Source organism: Thecamonas trahens (assembly GCF_000142905.1).
Source record: "Thecamonas trahens ATCC 50062 unplaced genomic scaffold supercont1.52, whole genome shotgun sequence".
Lineage (NCBI taxonomy): Eukaryota > Apusomonadida > Apusomonadidae > Thecamonas > Thecamonas trahens.
This window is the reverse complement of record NW_013657628.1, coordinates 53,602-71,511: the sequence shown is the minus strand read 5'-3', so window position 1 is coordinate 71,511 and position 17,910 is coordinate 53,602. Positions and strand designations below refer to the sequence as shown.

The 17,910-nt window shown below is 64.8% G+C and overlaps 6 protein-coding genes across 6 annotated transcripts; 3 read left to right on the top strand and 3 right to left on the bottom strand.

Moving 5' to 3' along the window:
• Window positions 1–15: 15 nt before the first annotated feature.
• Window positions 16–7,864, top strand: AMSG_12276 (uncharacterized protein; the record flags this gene model as incomplete). The annotated part of the gene is made up of 3 exons (XM_013898749.1): window positions 16–133; window positions 296–4,090; window positions 4,602–7,864. The coding sequence occupies 3 exons, from the start codon at window positions 16–18 to the stop codon at window positions 7,862–7,864; spliced, it is 7,176 nt and encodes a 2,391-aa protein (XP_013754203.1).
• A 342-nt stretch (window positions 7,865–8,206) lies between these two features.
• Window positions 8,207–10,974, top strand: AMSG_09572 (uncharacterized protein). Its single transcript, XM_013898680.1, has one exon. It carries the CDS (start codon window positions 8,643–8,645, stop codon window positions 10,956–10,958), a length of 2,316 nt encoding a protein of 771 aa, XP_013754134.1. The 5' UTR covers window positions 8,207–8,642; the 3' UTR covers window positions 10,959–10,974.
• An 8-nt stretch (window positions 10,975–10,982) lies between these two features.
• Window positions 10,983–11,924, bottom strand: AMSG_09571 (uncharacterized protein; the record flags this gene model as incomplete). Its single annotated transcript, XM_013898679.1, has 2 exons — window positions 10,983–11,613; window positions 11,836–11,924. 2 exons carry the CDS (start codon window positions 11,922–11,924, stop codon window positions 10,983–10,985), a joined length of 720 nt encoding a protein of 239 aa, XP_013754133.1.
• Window positions 11,925–12,543: 619 nt separating this feature from the next.
• AMSG_09570 (aldo-keto reductase) lies at window positions 12,544–13,464 on the bottom strand (the record flags this gene model as incomplete). Its single annotated transcript, XM_013898678.1, has 1 exon — window positions 12,544–13,464. The coding sequence occupies one exon, from the start codon at window positions 13,462–13,464 to the stop codon at window positions 12,544–12,546; it is 921 nt and encodes a 306-aa protein (XP_013754132.1).
• Window positions 13,465–13,823: 359 nt separating this feature from the next.
• AMSG_09569 (solute carrier family 35) lies at window positions 13,824–15,066 on the top strand. The gene has a single exon (XM_013898677.1). It carries the CDS (start codon window positions 14,074–14,076, stop codon window positions 15,040–15,042), a length of 969 nt encoding a protein of 322 aa, XP_013754131.1. The 5' UTR covers window positions 13,824–14,073; the 3' UTR covers window positions 15,043–15,066.
• A 69-nt stretch (window positions 15,067–15,135) lies between these two features.
• AMSG_09568 (uncharacterized protein) lies at window positions 15,136–17,752 on the bottom strand (the record flags this gene model as incomplete). Its single annotated transcript, XM_013898676.1, has 3 exons — window positions 15,136–15,151; window positions 15,183–17,403; window positions 17,500–17,752. 3 exons carry the CDS (start codon window positions 17,750–17,752, stop codon window positions 15,136–15,138), a joined length of 2,490 nt encoding a protein of 829 aa, XP_013754130.1.
• Window positions 17,753–17,910: the final 158 nt, after the last annotated feature.

The window sequence follows — 17,910 nt, the reverse complement described above, 5'->3', positions numbered from 1 at the left end:
CCCTCCATCCCAGGAATGAGCAAAGGCGGCGAGCATGCGCATGTGCTCATAGGGCTCATTTCGCTCCGTGGGCTGGGTGCCAAGACTAACGCAGTGGTCAAGGCCTCGCTTGTCACACACCGCGCAAACGGCGGTGGTGTTGGTGGTGGTGGTGGTGGTGGTGGCGGCTCTGACGACGGCGGGAGCCGAGACGACAGGCAGAGTCAAGGGGGAAGCAACAGAGGTGGACGAGGGAGCGATGATGATGACATAGGGCGTGCCGATGGAAGGAATAGTGGTGCGGATGGTGATGGAGAGGTCGAGGTTGATGGTGCCAAGACAGCGCCGGTGCTGGAGATGGTTCATGTCCTCCCGCCACCGCCAGCGACTCGTGATGCAGCTGGGGCACCGGTCCTGCATGCGTACTATCGGGTTTGTCTGAGAGAGGATGGCGAGGCGCTGGATGACTCTGGCCTGCTTCAGATCGAGGTGTATGATCATCGGGTACTCGGTGCGGACGTTCTCGTCGGTATGGCCGCCCTGCAGCTGCCGTTACGGAAGCTGAGCGAGACCGGCGAGTGTATCCTCACTTGGCTTCCGCTCTCACAGTCGGAGCCGTCGCCGGTGAAGCGGTGCAACTCGACAGCGTCGGCGCAGGAGATCACTGCGCACGCGGTCATGGACGCGTCGACAAACTCACAGGGCGTGATGTCGCTGGAGGATCTGGCGGTGCGGGTCATGGTCGTGTATGAAATCAACGAGACATATGCGGTCAAGGCAGCGCGGTCAGTGTATGCGCCGCCGATTGATTGCCGAGTTGAAGTGGCAGAAGCCCGCGGGTGGACGCCGCTCTTTGAGCCTGGCACCCGGATGACGGTCGAGACGGCGCTGGTGGCGGTCGACGACGAGCCAGCGTCCAACCCGGCCAACTACTTGCAAGAGAACCCGCCCGAGCTGGTGGGCCAGTATGCGTCGCTGTTTGCCACCTCGCGGCATGTGGTGCTCATCTCGTCACCAACGGGCCGGATCACGCCGAGCGTGGTTGCCATTCTCGCGTCGGAGCAGGCCGGGCACCGTGGCCGACCGCTCCTAGTCTACTGGACGGTGGTCTTCACCAAGGCTTCGATTCGGTACCTTGCGCTTCCGACGCCGCCGGACGAGGCGATGACGGTGCCGCAGCTCCTTGCGCGGCTCTCGCCAGACTGGGCAACACCTGACGCCACCAAATCGTTCCGTATGCGCGAGATCGATCCCAAAGTGCCCGCCGATGCGGCGCTTGTTGCCGAGCTCGTGCGGCTCGAGACGCCCGAGGCCGAGCCCAAGCTCAAGCTCGGGGCGTTGCTGGTGACTGCCGGGCAGACCGTGGAGAACGACATGTACTCGAACCGGGAGACCACGTCACTGTTCGACGAGTTTCTCGGGCTTATGGCACAGAAGGTCCGGCTCAAGGGCTTTGGGGGGTACTCGGCACAGCTCGACACCGAGCACGATGGCTCTGGCGAGTACTCGTACCACGTGGCCAACTTTGAGGGTGTGGAGATTATGTTCCACGTTTCGACCGAGTTGCAGTACGACGAGACCGACGAGCAGCGGATCCAGCGGAAGCGGTTCATCGGCAACGATATTGTGGTGGTTGTCTTTGTCGAAGACGAGCACACGCTGTTCTCGGGCAGTGCGCTCACTTCCGAGTACACCAACGTGCTGCTTGTGGTCTCGCCGATAACGTACCAGGGCGCGGCGTACTACCGGGTGGCAGTTGCTCGCAACAAGGGCGTGCCAGCGTTTGGCCCACCGGCGGCGGCACTCTATCCACGCAACGCCGGCTTTGCCGCCTTCCTCCTCACCAAGGCCATCAACGCGTCGACGGCGGCATGCGCGTCACCCGAGTTTCTGGTCCGCGAACGGCGGACGCGCGCGACGTACTTGGAGCTCTTCCACAGCAAGGCCAGCAGCGAGGCACACGACGTGCCGCGAGGCGTGTGGCAGCCGGTCAAGGCGCGGATCGCGCCGTACGCACCGGGCGCGGGATTTCCCTCTCCGTCAGCGGCGCGCGGAAGCGGCGTTGCCTTTGTCCCCGTCCTCGCCGACTTTCCGGGCCACATCGACACCTTTGACTCTGTGGGCCCGTTTGTTTTCTTTGGCACTGCTGACGGGGTCTTTCTCCACCAGACCGGCACTGAGCCGCGCAAGGTTGTCTCGCTCCGCAACGTTGTCCAGCTCGGTGTCGATAGCGTGCTCGGCGTGCTGTACCTGCGGACAGCGCCGCCGCAAGACAACATGTTTGCCATCACGATGCGCGAGCTGTTCCGCGGCGGCGACCCGACGGTGGTCATGCTCACACCACAGCGACCGACTTACTTTACCTGGGGCGTGGTGGACTCGCGCAATGTGGTTGCGGTGGTGGTCGGCCGCGGCGAGGGGGTTGTTGTCTTTGACGCCTCGACCATCGCCTTTGAGCCACTTGCACGCATCCGCATGCCCTCGACCATCTGCTCGATCTGCCTCACCGAGCGCGGATTGTTTGTGGCGACGTCTGGTGAGCGTGCGGTGCTTGCGGGTGCACCGGCGTTTGAAGAGTTTGCCGGTGCTGGGCCCAGCGTTGCAGCAGCTGGGGTGCCGGCCGGTGGTGAGGCGCACGACAGCTCTGCGGCGCTGCTCGAGTTTGTCGCGCTGAGCGAGCGGCTTGAGACTGAGCGGCGCGAGCGGCGGGTCAGCGCCTTATCGTCGTCGCGCTCGTTCTTTCGTCGCAAGTCGTCGCGGGGCGTGGCAGACCCGTTGGACTCGGCGCTCGCCGGGGCCCGAGCCGGCCTCTGCCTCTCGGGCGACGACAGTGCTGTGAGCGAGAACGCCGGAGTGACGTTCTCTGGTAGCACTGCGGCACACGGCGCGCCGGGCTTTTACTTTGTGGAGCTGTTTGGACGAGCAGGACCCAAGACAGTCGAGCTGACGCGGTCGACGTCGTTTGAGACGATGGCGATTGCTACGCTGCGGCTCTCGACGGGCATGCTGGTGGCGTACCCAACGTACGGGGTGCTCCTCAACGAAGCCGGGCTTGTGGATCGGTCGTTCTCTAACATTTGGTGGACGTCTGTGCCGCGGGCGTTCCTCCCGATGGGTGCGTTCTTTGTGGTCTGCTACGAGTTGTACCTCGAGGTGTACTCGGGCCTCGCTGGAGCGCTTGTGGAGCGTGTGGCGCGTGTGGTGGACGCTCCCAACGAGTGCGGGCTCCGCGGCACGTTTGTGACCTCGTGGGACTCTGTCCGCAACGTGACAAGTGTCGACGCCATTGTGCTCACGCCGGACAAATCCGAGGGGGCCGACGAGTGGATGCCGTTTGCGGATGCGCCGCTGATGGCGCTCCGATCGACGCTATTGAGCAAGCCACCGTCGCTCCGGGGCATGCTTTCGATGGTCGACGAGGCGTCGACTGCGCCGCCGTCGGAGGCGGGCGAGACGGACGAGTCCATTGACCTCTCGCGAGTAGAGTCGGCGCGGATCAACGCAACGCTGTCCGAGGCGGTGGACCGGGCCCGCGAGGCCGCCATGTCGCGAGCGGCACGGAAGAAGCTGCACCGGCTGCGGTCGCGGGCATCGGCGCTCAAGCGGTTCCGGCGGCGGCGGCGCAAGGCGCGAGAAGCCAATGTGGTCCACGCCCTCGCCGACGTCGGCGCCGAGGCCACGTACGTGCCACCGGCACCGCAGATTGGCGTCAACACCTGTCACTACTGTGTCTCGGACATGGGCATCGCGGCTGCGTCGCAGGTTGCCTTTGTCGACATCCGGGCCATCTTCGACGCCCAGGCCACGACCGGCGACCCTGCGTCGTTCTACGCCGACCGGCTCCTCGCCCAGCTCGGCAGCGCCTCGCCCGCCATCCGCTCGCACCTCGAGTCCTCAAGCTCGGCAGCTGCTGTGCTCCGTGCCGCCCAGCGGAGCCGGGCCCGGGCTGCGCCCCACAATCGGCAAGACCGCGAGCTCGACGCCGCCATCATGATCGTCGAGCAGGAACTGCTCGAGCTCGACCGCATCCTCCACTTTGTAGGTCACTCGAACCTCTTTCCTCCCGACGTTGGGCCAGCCATGGTCAACATCGACGCCTTGGATTGCTACGGTGGCGGAACAGACGATGAGTACTCGAATTGGTCCCAATATTGAAGAACAGCCATGATGATCGCTCTCCACCTCACCACCCGCTGCCCTGCTACCGGTCGGTGCCCCCGCCGCCGCCCGCCGCCGCCTGCCATTCGGCCGATCCTTCCGCAAAGCGACGTCAGCCACCGAATGCGGCACCGTTCCCCGCACGACCTCATCCACCACTCCACCCATAGCCATGGCAAGCACACCACGAACAGCACCCTCCGCTATGGTCGCTGCGGTAGCGGTGGTAGCAGTGGTAGTCGCCATGCTCGTCGTCGTCCCCTCTCCCGCCACGGCTGCCCCTGCTCCTGCTCCTGCTCCTACTGCCGCCGCTGTTGCTGCTGCTGCCCCTGCTGCTGCCGCCACTGCTGCTGCTGCTGCTGCTGCCGTCGGTGGCACTACTCCCGCTGCAGCTCCAACCAACGATGTCATTCGTCAGATGGCGCGCCGGTCAGTTGGCAACATGCCAGAGGCGAGCGACAGAGTGGAGATGGTTGATGCGGCGGCGGAGGCTGGAAAGGAGGCGATAATCGACGGCGCAGTGGCGATCGAGGGCGAGGTTGGGCTGGAGGGCAAGGCTGGGCTCGGTGCTGGGGCTCGGACACAGGTCAAGGTCAAGGGCGAGATCGAGGCTGAAGACGAGTCTGGTATGGCGCTTGTGGAGACAGGCACAGGTTTGGCAGCGATCGGGAGCGAAGAGGGTAGGCCGGTTGCGGCTCGCGCGACTGTTCCGTCGTGCTCGGCGGCATACGATGACGATGCGAGGTGGGTCAAGTGCTTCAATGGCGGAAATGCCAGCTGTGTGGTCGATGATGTGTCGGGGACGGAGACAGTGCCGCGGTGTGGGTGCGCGGAAGGATGGGAGGGCGTGCAGTGCTCGCAGTGCGTCTCGTCCGACGCGTGCACCACTCCGGGCACGACGTGCACGGCAGCGTTCAAATGGACGGACATGCCGCCGCAGTTTGCTGTGGGCGACGGAATCGGGAGCAGCCAGCAAGTCTCCCGTGGCTACGCGCTCGATTGCGTGCTCACTGATGCGTTTTCGGTCGAGCAGCTCGGCGGCGGGGCAGTGGCGTACGTGTGTAACGCCGAGACCCGCTCATGTGATCTGGATGTGTTTGAGACGTCTGCTGGCGTGCCACACATCTTCCACTGCGAGTTTACTGGCTGTTCGCAGTCGTCGTCCCAGCGAAAGACGGTGACGCAGTGCGCTCGGACTTTGTGCTCGTGCTCAGGCACTGATTGCTCCGACTCGCTCACTGCTCTTCTCCGCAACATGCAGTCCAGTTCGTTTGTCGATTGTGACCGCGGCACCGGTGAGTGCTTCATCTCACAGAACGAGCTTCCGCTGTTTATCCGGGCCACGTGCGGGGCCCAGACGTGCACGCGCCCGCAGATTGCGCCCGACGACGTCAATCCCGGACTAGTGGTGGGCCTTACTGTAGCGGCGCTGGTCTTGACCGCGGCGGCGCTGGTTGGCGTTGTCTATCTGCGGTGCGCCGCTTTCCGCAAATCGACTGCCCGCAAGTCGGCGCTGCCAATGGCGGTCAGCCGGGCGCTGGCAGTTGTGGGTGGGAGCCAAGACGACGGGCGGCGCAAGGCTGTTCTTGCAGCGTCTTCGATTGGCTACTCACTGTTTGGCATCCGCATTCTCAAGGCGGTCTCGGCCGTCTTTGCGCCGGGCAAGGTTCATGCGCTGATGGGTGCGTCAGGCGCTGGCAAGACGACGCTGCTGGACATTCTTGCGGCGCGCAAGAGCGAGGGTGTGCTCTCGGGCGTTGTCGCGTATGCAGGCAAGCCTGTGGTCGGCCTGGGCGGCTCGTACATGGCCATTTCTGGCTATGTGCTCCAGCAGGACGCGCTGCCGGCGCACCTCACTGTCCGCGAGGCGCTCATCGAGGCAGCGCTGCTTAAGCTTCCACCTGGAACGCCGTTGACTGACGTAGTTGACAAGGTCGATGCGCTTGTCGAGCTTCTGGGCTTGCTTGCTGTCGAAGACTCGCTCATTGGAACACTCGACGGCGACGGGGCCCGTGGGCTCTCGGGCGGACAGTTGCGGCGTGTCTCGATTGGAACGCAGCTGGTTACCTCACCGGCCGTTCTGCTTCTCGACGAGCCGACGTCTGGACTGGACGCCGGCGCGGCGCTCTCGCTTATGACCATGCTCTCCAAGCTGGCGGCGGCGACTGGGACGACCATGGTCTGCTCGCTGCATCAGCCACGGTCTGCGATCTTTCAGCTGGTCGACTCTGTGCTGCTGCTGGTGGAGGGCGCGCGGGCATTCCACGGACCGCCTGCCGCACTTCCGCAGGCGCTGGAAGCTGCAGGTTTCCCCGTTCCGCCTGGGTTCAACGCCGCCGACTTTGCGCTGGACGTTGTGACTGCGCATGCCCAGCCGGAACCGGTGGCGGTCAGCTCCCGTCTTGCACTGCTGGGCTCGACTGACTCACTCATCGACGCGTTGCAGGCGGTCGACGTGCACGAGGCCGAGATCGGTGGCCTCCCCGATGTGGCCGAGGCGACCGCACCTGCATCTGCCGAGGCGTCCGAGGCGGCCGCAGCGCGCGCGGCCGAGCGCAAGACACAGGCGGCGTCGGCAGCACGGCTGGCGGCGGCGCAGGCAGCTCGGATTGCGGCTGTCCAGGCTGGCGGCGCAGTAGTCGAGACAACGCAGCAGACTGCGATCGGGGAGTCGCTCGACGAAGAGCAGGAGGAGACTGGCGACGACGGGCTCTACTCGTACTCGTACTCGTACTCGGAAGTTGGCGGCGGCGCGGAGGCACCGACCCACGCGCCACGTCGACCGGCGGCGGCGTCGGGTCCGCGAGTTGCACCGGCGGCGATCGCGAATGCAGACGAGGATGAGGCACAGCCGGGCGCGGTGGCGCGGGCGCGGGAGTGGCTGCACGCGTGTGCGCGGCAGACGTTTGTCCTCCTTCACCGCGGAGTGCTTGAGCTCGTGCGGCGGCCGCTGTTGCTGCGATCGCACATGGCTGCGGCCCTGGTGATTGGGCTCATCATCGGAGTGGTATACTTTGACGTGGAGGAGGACCTGTCAGGAGTGCAGGACAAGGCCGGCATCTTGTTCTTCTCTGTCTCGCTCTTCTCGTTTGGCTCACTCTCTGTCGTGGACGGATTCGGGGCCGGGCGTGCGCTGATGACCCGCGAGCGTGCGGGCGGGTGGTACGGATCGAGTGTGTGGCTGACGACACGGACAGTAGTCGATGCGCTGCCGCTGCGGGTGGTGCCGGCGTGCGTCTACGCGATTGTGGTTTACTTTATGGTTGGCCTGCGTCTGGAGAGCGCGGCGCAGTTCTTCAACTTTGTGGTTGTGCTCGCCGGCGTGGCGCTCGCTGGGGCGGCGCAGACAGCGGCAGTGAGCCTCTGGTCCTCGTCGTCGGGCCAGGCTTCGCTTATTGCGGTCCTCCTGCTTCTCGCGCAGATGTTGTTTGGCGGCTTCCTCATCAACACCGACGGCATGCTCCCGGCCATTGCGTGGCTCCGCTACTTTTCGTTCTTTGGCTACGCGTTTGAGGCGCTCATGGTCAACGAGCTCCGCGACCAGATGGTGGTCTTCAACCCCTCGGGCTTTACACCGATCCTTCTCAACGGCAACGTCATCCTCGACAACTATGCCCTCGATGAAGGCGCCATGGTCCGCGACATGGTTGTTCTCTACGTCCTCTGGGGCGGCCTGCTTGTGCTCGCCTGGCTCGGCCTCGTCCTCCGCGTCCGTGAGAAGCGGTAACAATCCTCGCCGCTGCACGCATCTACCAATCTGATTACAATCCCTCCCCCCTCCCCCTGCCCCCTTGCCGCCACCGGCTACCTGTCCGCCGCTCACTGCCGCCTTTCCGCCGACTGTCCGCTGGCGAGCGACGAACCGACAGCGGTCTCAACGACGACGCCCCCCCCCCCCCCCCCCCCTCCGTAGCCAGGTAGCTAGTACGCTCGTCCGTGTCCTCACAACCACCCTTTGGTGCATCCGGCTCTCTCCTCTGGTGGTCCTGCCCACTCCCTCTCCTCAGCCTCGAGGCGGTGGCAACCTGGCGAGCGCATCAGAAGCCAATCTGACCCGAACTGGCTGACTGTCGCTATTCTCGTGGGTGAGAGCCAAGAACGTCTGTGGTGACGAGCTGGTTGACGACCGATCTGACCCGAACTGGCTGACTGTCGCTATTCTCGTGGGTGAGAGCTAATAACGTCTGTGGTGACGAGCTGGTTGACGACCGATCTGACCCGCACCGACTGAGGTGCCCTCTCTCCTACATCTTGCAGAGTCGGCGGTGACCTCATCGGTGGCGATTGACTGGCTTACGAAAGACTTCCCTTGCGCATCTGGTGAGTTGCAGAGAGGCGACAGTCGAGCGAGTGACCATGGACGACTTTGACGAGCTTCCACTGGATGTGGATGAGCTCCATACCATCATCCGCCAGCTGCAACACACCTTGGTCTCGCAACCGATGCCACTCCCGCCAGCAGCTCATGTGGGGGCGGTGCTGCTGTATCGTCTCGTGTTGCGTCTATGCATGCATCGATGGGTGCATCAACTGCTGGCGGCGCGAGCGGCGGCCGTGGCATGGCTCTCCCTCGCAAGGCTGCAGTTGCTGCTTTTTCAGTCGATGCGGCTGCTACGTTCTGGGACACGCTGCCTGCAGAGGTGATGGAGGAGGCCATGGAGATTGTCCACACGGTGGTAAGACACGCCGCTGCGCCACAGCGTCCGCTGGTTGTCGAGCTCGGGGACGACGGCGGGCGGGTGGTATTCTCGGCACCGCTGGAGGCGGTGGCGTTTGCGCTCAAACTGCAAGTTGATTTGCTGTCTGCGCCGTGGCCCGAGGAGCTGCTGGAGCTCCCGAGCGCGGCGCTGGAGCGGTCGCTCACAGGAAGCGTCATTTTCTGCGGACCTAGACTCGCTATGGGTCTCCACTGGGGCGGGTTGAGCGGGCGAGACGCGTCGCTTGTCCGTGCGTTGGCCGAGAGCGCATGGGGCGGACAGGTGCTGGCCACCGAGTCGCTGTGGCATAAGGTCGACGCCAAGCTGTACTCACTGGAGACCAAGACGTCTGCCATTGGGCTGGGGCCGACCTCGCTGACGGGGTGGCCGTCGCCGGTCCCAGTCTTTGCCATCACTTCGGAAGCGCTTGTCGACCGGCGGTTTGGCGCCATCGCCAATCTTTCAGGTCTTCCCGTGGGAACGCGTGCTGAGGCGACGGTGCATGCAGGTATGGCATCGACACCGTCGCTGGCGACTAGTACAGAGGAGATCGGTCTCTCTGCAGCGGGTGGGTCGGTGGCGACCAGAGGACCGGGCAAGACTCGAATCATGTCGGCGGCGCAGCAGGCGATTCTCCGGCAGATTGTCCTCCTTCTCGATCGAGTCCACCAACTGCTCTCGCAGACGGGCTTGATTTCGAGCAGCCTGGAAAAATCGATTTCGCGGACCAAGGCGCTGGCGCACACGCTCGACCGTCTCGGCTTTGACATCCAGTCGCGGAAGCAGGCAGCTGTGCTCCGCGAGACGCTCGGCCGGATCATGGTCATGGGCCGCGAGCAAGGGTTCATGCTCGAGCGGCTGGAGAAGTTTATCGAGACGTCGGAGGACTTTGAGTCGCGTGTGGCGACCGTCGAGTCGCAGTTCTCGCTCGAGGTGCGGATGCTGCTAGAGAATGAGGCGTTTGCCGAGCCGCGAGGCGTTGCCGACCGGCTGCTGCCGCCGCTGGGTGATGACGCCGAGGCGGGCATGCCCGAGCTCAGCGGGTGGGACGGTGACATTGCGCGGACACATGCCGAGATCCAGCTGCCGAAGATCCGGCTGGAGGATGTGCTCAAGAGCGATGCCGGTGGGTCTGGTGGCGAGAGCGAAGGCGGGGCGTCTGGTGGTGGGTCGAGTGCGCCACCGACGCCAGGCGTGCGAGGTACCGTGCCTGTGGGGGTGCTTCGCAAGCGTGTTGCGCAAGTCAACCAGGTCTACACCAAATACATCCGGAAGGCGCAGGAGAAGCAGCGGAACGACCGGGTGGCTATTCGCGCGCTGCGCAAGCGGGTCTCGGAGCTGAGCAAGGAGAACGAGCAACTTCAGTTCCGCCTGCAACACGGAATGACGGGCATGCCGCAGAAGCTGGCCTCGTCGCAGGGATCGCTCCTCGTCGGCACCGGGTTTGCGCACGAAGACTCGATTACACGGTCCCAGGTCGGGCGGGCGTTGGCGTCGCTCGACAACGTGCCGATCGACAAGGCGTTCCAGAAGCGGCTGACCAAGAAGATTGCGGCGCTGAGCAAGCGGGCGCAGCGGCGATGGTCCCGAGTCGGCCTCCGGCAGTTGGCGCAGTCGCGGCGTATTGGCAAGTACGGGCCGACCTCTCTCCGCAAGAAGCGCAATCTCGAATCGCCGGAGCCCGTGCCGGAGGGTGAGGACGAGGTCGAGAGCCAGCGGTCGCGGCCTCGGTCGTCGTCAGGTGAGCGATCGTTGTCGGGCGGGCGGCGGCGTGTGCCACGCCAACCGCAACCGTCGCCGCTCTCGCGCTATCCTGCGTCGGGAGGGCGGAGAGGGCGAGAGTCCAACGCGCGCGCGCTGTCGCAGCCATCGTCGAAGCATGGCAGGAGCCAAGGCAGGCACGGCGATGCTGCGCAATTCGAACCGTCGACGTCGTCGTCGTGTGGCTCGATGTCATCGTCACGGTCGTACTCGGACCCGACCGCCACCATGCGGTCGTTCACATCGACGTGTTCGTCGTCGTCGACGGGCTCGGGCACGTTCTCGAGCTCGGGCGGGCGTCAGAAAGGCGAGGTGGTGGAGAAGACGTGGTCCGACTCGGACACGTACTCGAGCTCCAGCTAAATGAACAGCAGGGCAGGTTGCAGTTTAGTGCGGCGAAGCCGGCGGGGTGTCGAGTGCCGACGGGGTGTGAAGGCCGGCGTCAGCGGCGGCGGCCGGGTGGTCGAGGAACGACTGCGGGGCCATGCCCGCGGCACCCGAGGGAGCACGGACAAGGGCCCAGCCGTCATCGTAGAACTCGTAGATGTCAACGAGGTCACCAACAGCGAGGGCGACCTCGTCGGGTGACGACGGGACAAAGGCCCACTTGGCGGCGACCTGGAGCGGGGCCAGGAACGAGGCCGGGAGCACGCCACACACGCCCTCGTTGCAGGCCATGATCCAGCCGTCCGAGTAGCGCTCGAGCACGGTGACAACGTCGCCAGGGGCAACCAGGAGCTCGTCGTCAGCGCGCGGCTTGAAGGCCTCGATCGCTTGCATGACGTTGGGCTCGCGCGGGAGAACAATGGCGTCCGACGCCGCCACGGTCGGGCAGTGTGCGTCGACCGGGAGGTCGAGGCAGAGCGGGACCTCGATTGCAGCGGCGAGACTGTTGCTCGGCTTGAGAGCGTTGTCGTTTCCGCGGCTGTGGGTGTCGTTGTCGTTGTCATTGTCGTCGTCGTCGTCGTCGTCATCTTCCTCGACGCCGTCGTTATCGTCAGCGGCAGCAGCCACTGGGCTCAACGGGTTAGACGCACGGACGCCATCCTTCGTGGCAGCACGAGACTGAACATGAGCAACTTTCCCCGACGCAGTCTCCGGGTCCGCCCGGGATGGGTTGGCCAGTGAGAGCGGCAGAGCATGGGCGACAGAGAGCGGGGCAGGCTCGGGCGGGTGAGCGGCGGATAGCGGCGATTTGAGCAAATTTGGATCAGTGACAGCCAAGGGGGATGGCGAGTACGGAACAGAGCCAATTGGCGAAGCGGGCCAGAGGACCACAAGCGAGTCGAGGAGCGAGCGAGCCAAACGAGACGCGAGGTTATGCTCCATGGAGGAGTCATCATGGTCATGCCCATTGACACCAATGGAGGCAGTAGGAGGGGGCTGGGTGGTGGGCTTGCCCTTGGCGGGCCTCGCCGCCTTGCCCGTCACCACCCGCACGTGCCGGCCGCCAGCAAAAATGCCATGCTGGCAAAGCTTCGCTGACGACGACGTGGTGGTGGCGGAGGACGACGGCATAGCCTTGGTGCGAGGCGAGGAGGAGGCCCAAGCCGCTACCGCTGCAAGCGAGATGCCCACAGCGGCAAGGAGATACACATCCATACCCTCAGTGAACATGGCTTCGCCAACAAAGGTGAGCCACGAGGGAGGGGGGGGAGGGAAGGGTGAAGGGGGGGAGCGTGGGCGGCTGTGGACCACGCGCGAGAGGAGAATGTCCGGCGTGACGGGCAAGAAAGAAACCAACCAATAATGAATGGCAAGGCGAGTCAATGAATGGAAATAGGAAAAAACAATGGACAACCGCTAAAAATCGATATTGGTCGGCTGATGGTTGGTGGGGCAGGTCACGTGGCGTCGGCATGGCACATGCGAAAATGTGGCGCAAGGTGGGGAGAGGGGGGGGGGGGGGGGGGTGTTGGACGGTGTGTTTGATGAGAGCAGTAGGCATCTAGGTAAAGATGGGGACGCCGAGGAAAGTAAAGTCGAGGTAGCGGTGGCCGACGTCGAGGGCATCAAGCTCAGCAACCTCGTGCGGCTGGAGCTGAAAGTCAAAGACGGCGAGGTTCTCCTTGATGCGATCGGGGTTGACCGACTTGGGGATGACGGTGGCACCCTTGTCGATGCCCCAGCGAATGAGGATCTGTGCAGCGGTCTTGTTGTGGGCGTCTGCAAGCTCAAGGACCTTGGGGTGCTCGAGGAGCTTTGTCTCGGGCCCGCCAGAGTACTTGCCCGGGTTGCCGAGCGGCGAGTAGTTTGTGACGTGGATGTGGTGGCGCTCGACAAAGTCGACGTGCAGCTTCTGGACGTTGTACGGGTGGCGCTCGATCTGGACGACAGCCGGCGGGATGCGGGCGACGGAGAGGAGCTCGTAGATGAGGGCGGTGGGGAAGTTGGAGACGCCGATGGCGCGGGTAAGGCCTGCGTCCTGCAGCGACTCCATGGCCTTCCACTTGGCGGCGAGCGGGATGTACTCGAGCTCGGCGACGTCAAACACGGTCTCGCCCTGGAAGGCCACCGGGTTGTGGATGAGGTAGAGGTCGAGGTAGTCCAGCTGGAGATCCTTGAGCGTCTGGTTGAGCGCCTCGGCGATAGAACCGTGCGACTGCGACCAGAGCTTGGAGGTAATGAACACGTCCTCGCGCTTGATGCCCGAGTCCTCATCGGCGAAGACCTCGGCAAGGGCCTCGCCCACCTCGGCCTCGTTGCCATACACCGCTGCGGCATCGATGTGGGTGTAGCCGGCGTACAGAGCCGTCTTTACCGCATCCTTGACCTCGCCGGGCTTGGAAAGCCAGGTCCCGAGGCCGTGTTGCGGCATCGTAGCGCCCGTGTTGAGCGGAACAGTGGTAATCGTGGGGCGGCTGGTCATGATGTTGTGAGTTGCCTTGTCTGGTGAAATGCTGGTGACGGGAGATGTGGAGGCGCTTTTGTTCCGAAATCGCCTGCATTCATGAATGGCAGTCGTCGAGATGACGCAAGCACGCGGCAAGACTGACGGCGCGTGACATGATTGGAGGGGCGGGTGTAGGATGGGGGCGGGAAAGGAGCGGGAAAGGGGCTGGCGCGGGGGAGGAGGGGGGGAGGGATGTGGGTGTGGGTGTGGGTGTGGATGGAGTGATGGAGGATGGTGGCAGAGGAGGAGGGGGGAGGGGGAGGTGGGGAGGGGGGGGGGGGGTGGGGCTGGTGCGGCGGCAGGTGCGGAGCAAGGTGACCAGGGAGGGGGAAGGGGAGGGGGGGTGGCGAAGAGGGGGGGGATAAATTTTTTTTTTCACGAGGCGGAGCGCACCCCCGTCGTTGAAGGAGAAATTGTGTGCTGCCCGAAGAGTGTGGGTGTGGGCGGGTGGCGAGTGTGCGAGGATCCCTCCCCGGGCGGGTGTGGGAGAGGTTGGCGGGAAAAGGGCAAGTGAGGTAGATAGAGGCACCTAACTCGCCAGGACGGAAAGGAGGGGTATCTGGAGGGGAGAGGTGAGAGAGCACAATGGCACAGATGACTTCCAGCTTGGTCTCTGTTGGGTATGTCTCATGGAACGTGGCGTCGTCGGTCGGCCTCATTCTCATCAACAAGTGGCTGCTCGACTTTATTCGACTTGAATGCATCCTGTTCCTTACGGGCATGCACCTCATTGCCTCGTGGATTGCGGTGTACGCGCTAATCAAGCTCGGGTATGAGAGCTACAAGCCGATGCCTGGACTGCAGATTGCGCGGGTGGTGGCCTCGTTCTTCTTCACCGTCGCCTTTTTCAATCTCTCGCTCAAGCTCAACTCGGTCGGCACGTATCAGCTCTCCAAGCTCCTGGTGACGCCTGTGACTGCGGCGATGCAGTATGTGTTCTTCCGCAAGAGCGTAGGCCTTGACACACAGGCTGCCCTTGGGGTCATCTGCGTGTGCGTGGCGTTTGTGACGACGGCGGATGTGACGGTGACCATGACCGGGGTGGGGTGCTCGTGCGTGGCCATTCTGGCTTCGGCGACGCATTCGCTGTGGTCAAAGTCCAAGCCGACCGAGCTCGGGCTCACGACGTACCAGCTCAACTTTCACATGTTCCCGTGGACGGCTATGTGCTTTATTGCGGCATCGATGCTTGTCGAGCGCGATCCTGTTGGGCAGATGCTGGGCCTGCTACAGGCGGACCTTGATCCCGAGGTGGCCGGCTCGTCGCGGGTGGCGTTTATGGTGCTCACGTGCTTGATGGCGGCGTCACTCAACATCTCGTCATCGCAGCTAATCTTCTACACCTCACCGCTCACGTATCACGTGGTCGGCCACTTTAAGCTTATCCTCATCCTCATTTTCGGCGTCCTCTTCCTCAACTCGCCGGTCTCGGGCACGCTCGCGACCGGCATGCTCGGCGCGGTCGGCGGCGTGGTGTGGTACACCTCGATCAAGTACCGCGAGCAGCAGGCGGCGGCCAAGGTTGTGCAAAGCGACAAGCGGCAGGGGGCGTGAGGTAAAGGGTTGTGCGGCCTTAGAGTTGCGAGAGGAGCGCGGCGCGGCGGGCGCGGGCGGCGGCGCGGGCCTTGCGGCGGGCGGCAAACTCGGCTAGGACGTCGTCGTCCTCCGGCGTGGGCTCGGGCGTGGGCTCGGACTCGGGCGCAGGTTTGGGATCGGGCGTGGGTTCGGAATCAGCCGATGCTTGGCGCAGTGCCTCGCGGTGGCGGCGGCGCTCCTCGCGGCGAGCGGCGAGTCGATCGGGTTGGGGTTCGGGTGAGGGTGAGGGCGAGGGCATGGGCTCGGGGTCGGGTGTGGGCGTGGGCTTGGGTCCGGGATCGGGCGAGGACGCCAGATCAGCCGACGCTTGGCGCAGTGCCTCGCGGCGGCGGCGGCGCTCCTCGCGGCGAGCGGCGAGTCGATCGGGTTGGGGTTTGGGTGAGGGTGTAGGCGTGGGCTTGGAATCAGGCGTGGGCTCGGACTCGGGCGCAGGTTCAGGATCGGGCGTGGGTTCGGGATCAGCCGACGCTTGGCGCAGTGCCTCGCGGCGGCGACGACGCTCCTCGCGGCGAGCAGCAAGTCGATCGGGTTGGGGTTCGGGTGAGGGTGAGGGCGAAGGCATGGGCTCGGGATCGGGTGTGGGCGTGGGCTTGGAATCAGGCGTGGGCTCGGACTCGGGCGCAGGTTCAGGATCGGGCGTGGGCTCGGGATCAGCCGACGCTTGGCGCAGTGCCTCGCGGCGGCGACGACGCTCCTCGCGGCGAGCAGCAAGTCGATCAGGTTGGGGTTCGGCCTCAGCCTCGGGTCTGGGCTCAGGCTGTTCACCCGACTCGACCTCGGCGTCCAGCGCAGCTCGCATAGCGCGGAGCTCGGCCCGACGCCGCAGTCGCGCTTCACGGCGCGCAGCAAGCTCGTTCAGAGAAGCATCAGCCACGTCCTTTGGTGCCGTGTCCGCGGCCGATGCAGCCCGCATCGTTGGCACTTTAGGCACGGGGCGGATTGCAGCCTGGACCGCCCGCGGCGGGCTCTCGGCTGAGTCAAACCACCCCGATGAGCACTCGCTTGAAGCCGTGTTGGGCTCGGCTTCGGCTGCCAGGTCGTCGAGCGCGTTGAGCGTATCTACGAGCTGCTGTCGCGCATTCGCATGCTCGTTTCGTTGCGCCTGTCGCGCGGCCCGTCGTGACGCCAGCTCGGACAGCTCGTCGTTGCTGCTCCGGCTGCCATCTCTCGGCTCTGGACTCGGTGAGGGCGCCACCGGCGACGACGCCACACCCACAGACGCCACGCCCACAAAGGCTGCGCCCGATCGCAATGGCCGCGCCATAGGCTCAGTCGGATGTGTGCTCAGCTCGGTGAAACTAAGTTCGGAGCGCTCGTCCGACACCGAGGACGCCCGCGAGGCTCGTGACGCCCGCGACTCGGACCGGCTCGGGCTCGGCGCCGTTGCCTCCACCGCCGGTGCTGCTGCTGCTGCTGCCGCTGCTCGCTTCGCCCGCCGTGCCCGTCGGACTTCGGTCGAGAGTGACATAAACTGCGAGTGCGCCTCACACTCGGCTTCTGTCGTCGTCGATGACGCCAGCGACTCGCGGCGCGCCCGGCGTTGCGCCTCGGCGCCCGACCCGTCGGTCGACCGGCCCATCTTCTCCTGCATCCGCTTTCGTCGTAGCTCACGCCGTAGCTCGACCGTCGACGGCGACGGAGAGAGGATCGGGCTCGAGCAACGCTGCGAACCGGTGTCTTCGCTAGCACCACCAGCTGATGCCTCGGATCGCTCGTCGGCCGGAGCACCTTGTCTGCTCGCCTGCATCCGCGCCCGTCGCGCCGCCAGCCGCGCCTGCCTCCTCCGCACTCGCTCGTCCTCCACCGACGAGTCGACCGGTCCGCTCAGTAGGTCCAGCGCCACGCCACACCTGTCGCCATCCTCGCGCGCCATGTCGGAACCGGACTCGGAGCCAGATCGCGAGCACGGGGCAAAGCTCCTCCGACGCCCGCCACCTGCTCCCGATCCATCCGAGACGTCCGAGTCAGAGTCGGACGCCGAGACTGCGCGTTGAATGGCGTTGTCGCCAAAGGCCACCCCGCGCCTGCGGCGGCCAGCGCCCGGTCCAATCTCAGGCTTCATCAGCGCCCAACCATCATCCTCGCCACGACAACTGTTGAAGGCCGGCGAGTCCAGGGCGGCAGCCGACTCTGATCGCCAGCGGGTGTGAGCAAAGCGCCTTGACGTGACGGTGGTGGACGCAAGCCACTGTGGGTGCGGCCGCGGATTCGATGCCGAGGACGAGCGGTAGCTGGCCTCGATGACGTTTGTGACGACACGAGTTTGGCAGACAGAGAGTGAGCATGCCTTGAGGACGCGAATGATGTCGATCACCACATCTGTGTCCGCAGCAGGACAACGACGAAGACGAGGAGGTGCACCAGCATCAGTAGCAGGACCGCCACCATCGTCATCATGACCACCACCGCCGCTACCATCGTCATCGCCACCGCCACCGCCGCCGCCATCGTCATCGCCACCGCCACCGCCAGCAGACGATCTGACAACCGGCAGCAGATCGAGCTGGATGGTCTCCGTGGCCTCCTCCAGCGGCGGGAAGTAGCCGGCCACAGGCGCAGCATACCTCCCGGCCACGGCCCAGAAGACCAGCGAGGCAGTACCTCCAGCAACAGCTACGTCCTCCTCACCATCTCCTCCGCCTCCTGGCCAGGCTACACTCACTGCCATCGTCTCGGACGAGTCGAGTGTGAAGGACGGAGGGGGAGGGGGGAGGGGGGGGGGGGGGGGGCGAGGGGAAGGGGAAAAGGTGACGGGCGGGGGGGCCTGCGCAAGCATCCTTGCCGGATGGAAATTAAGGGGAGATAATGGGGGGGAAGGGGGAAAAG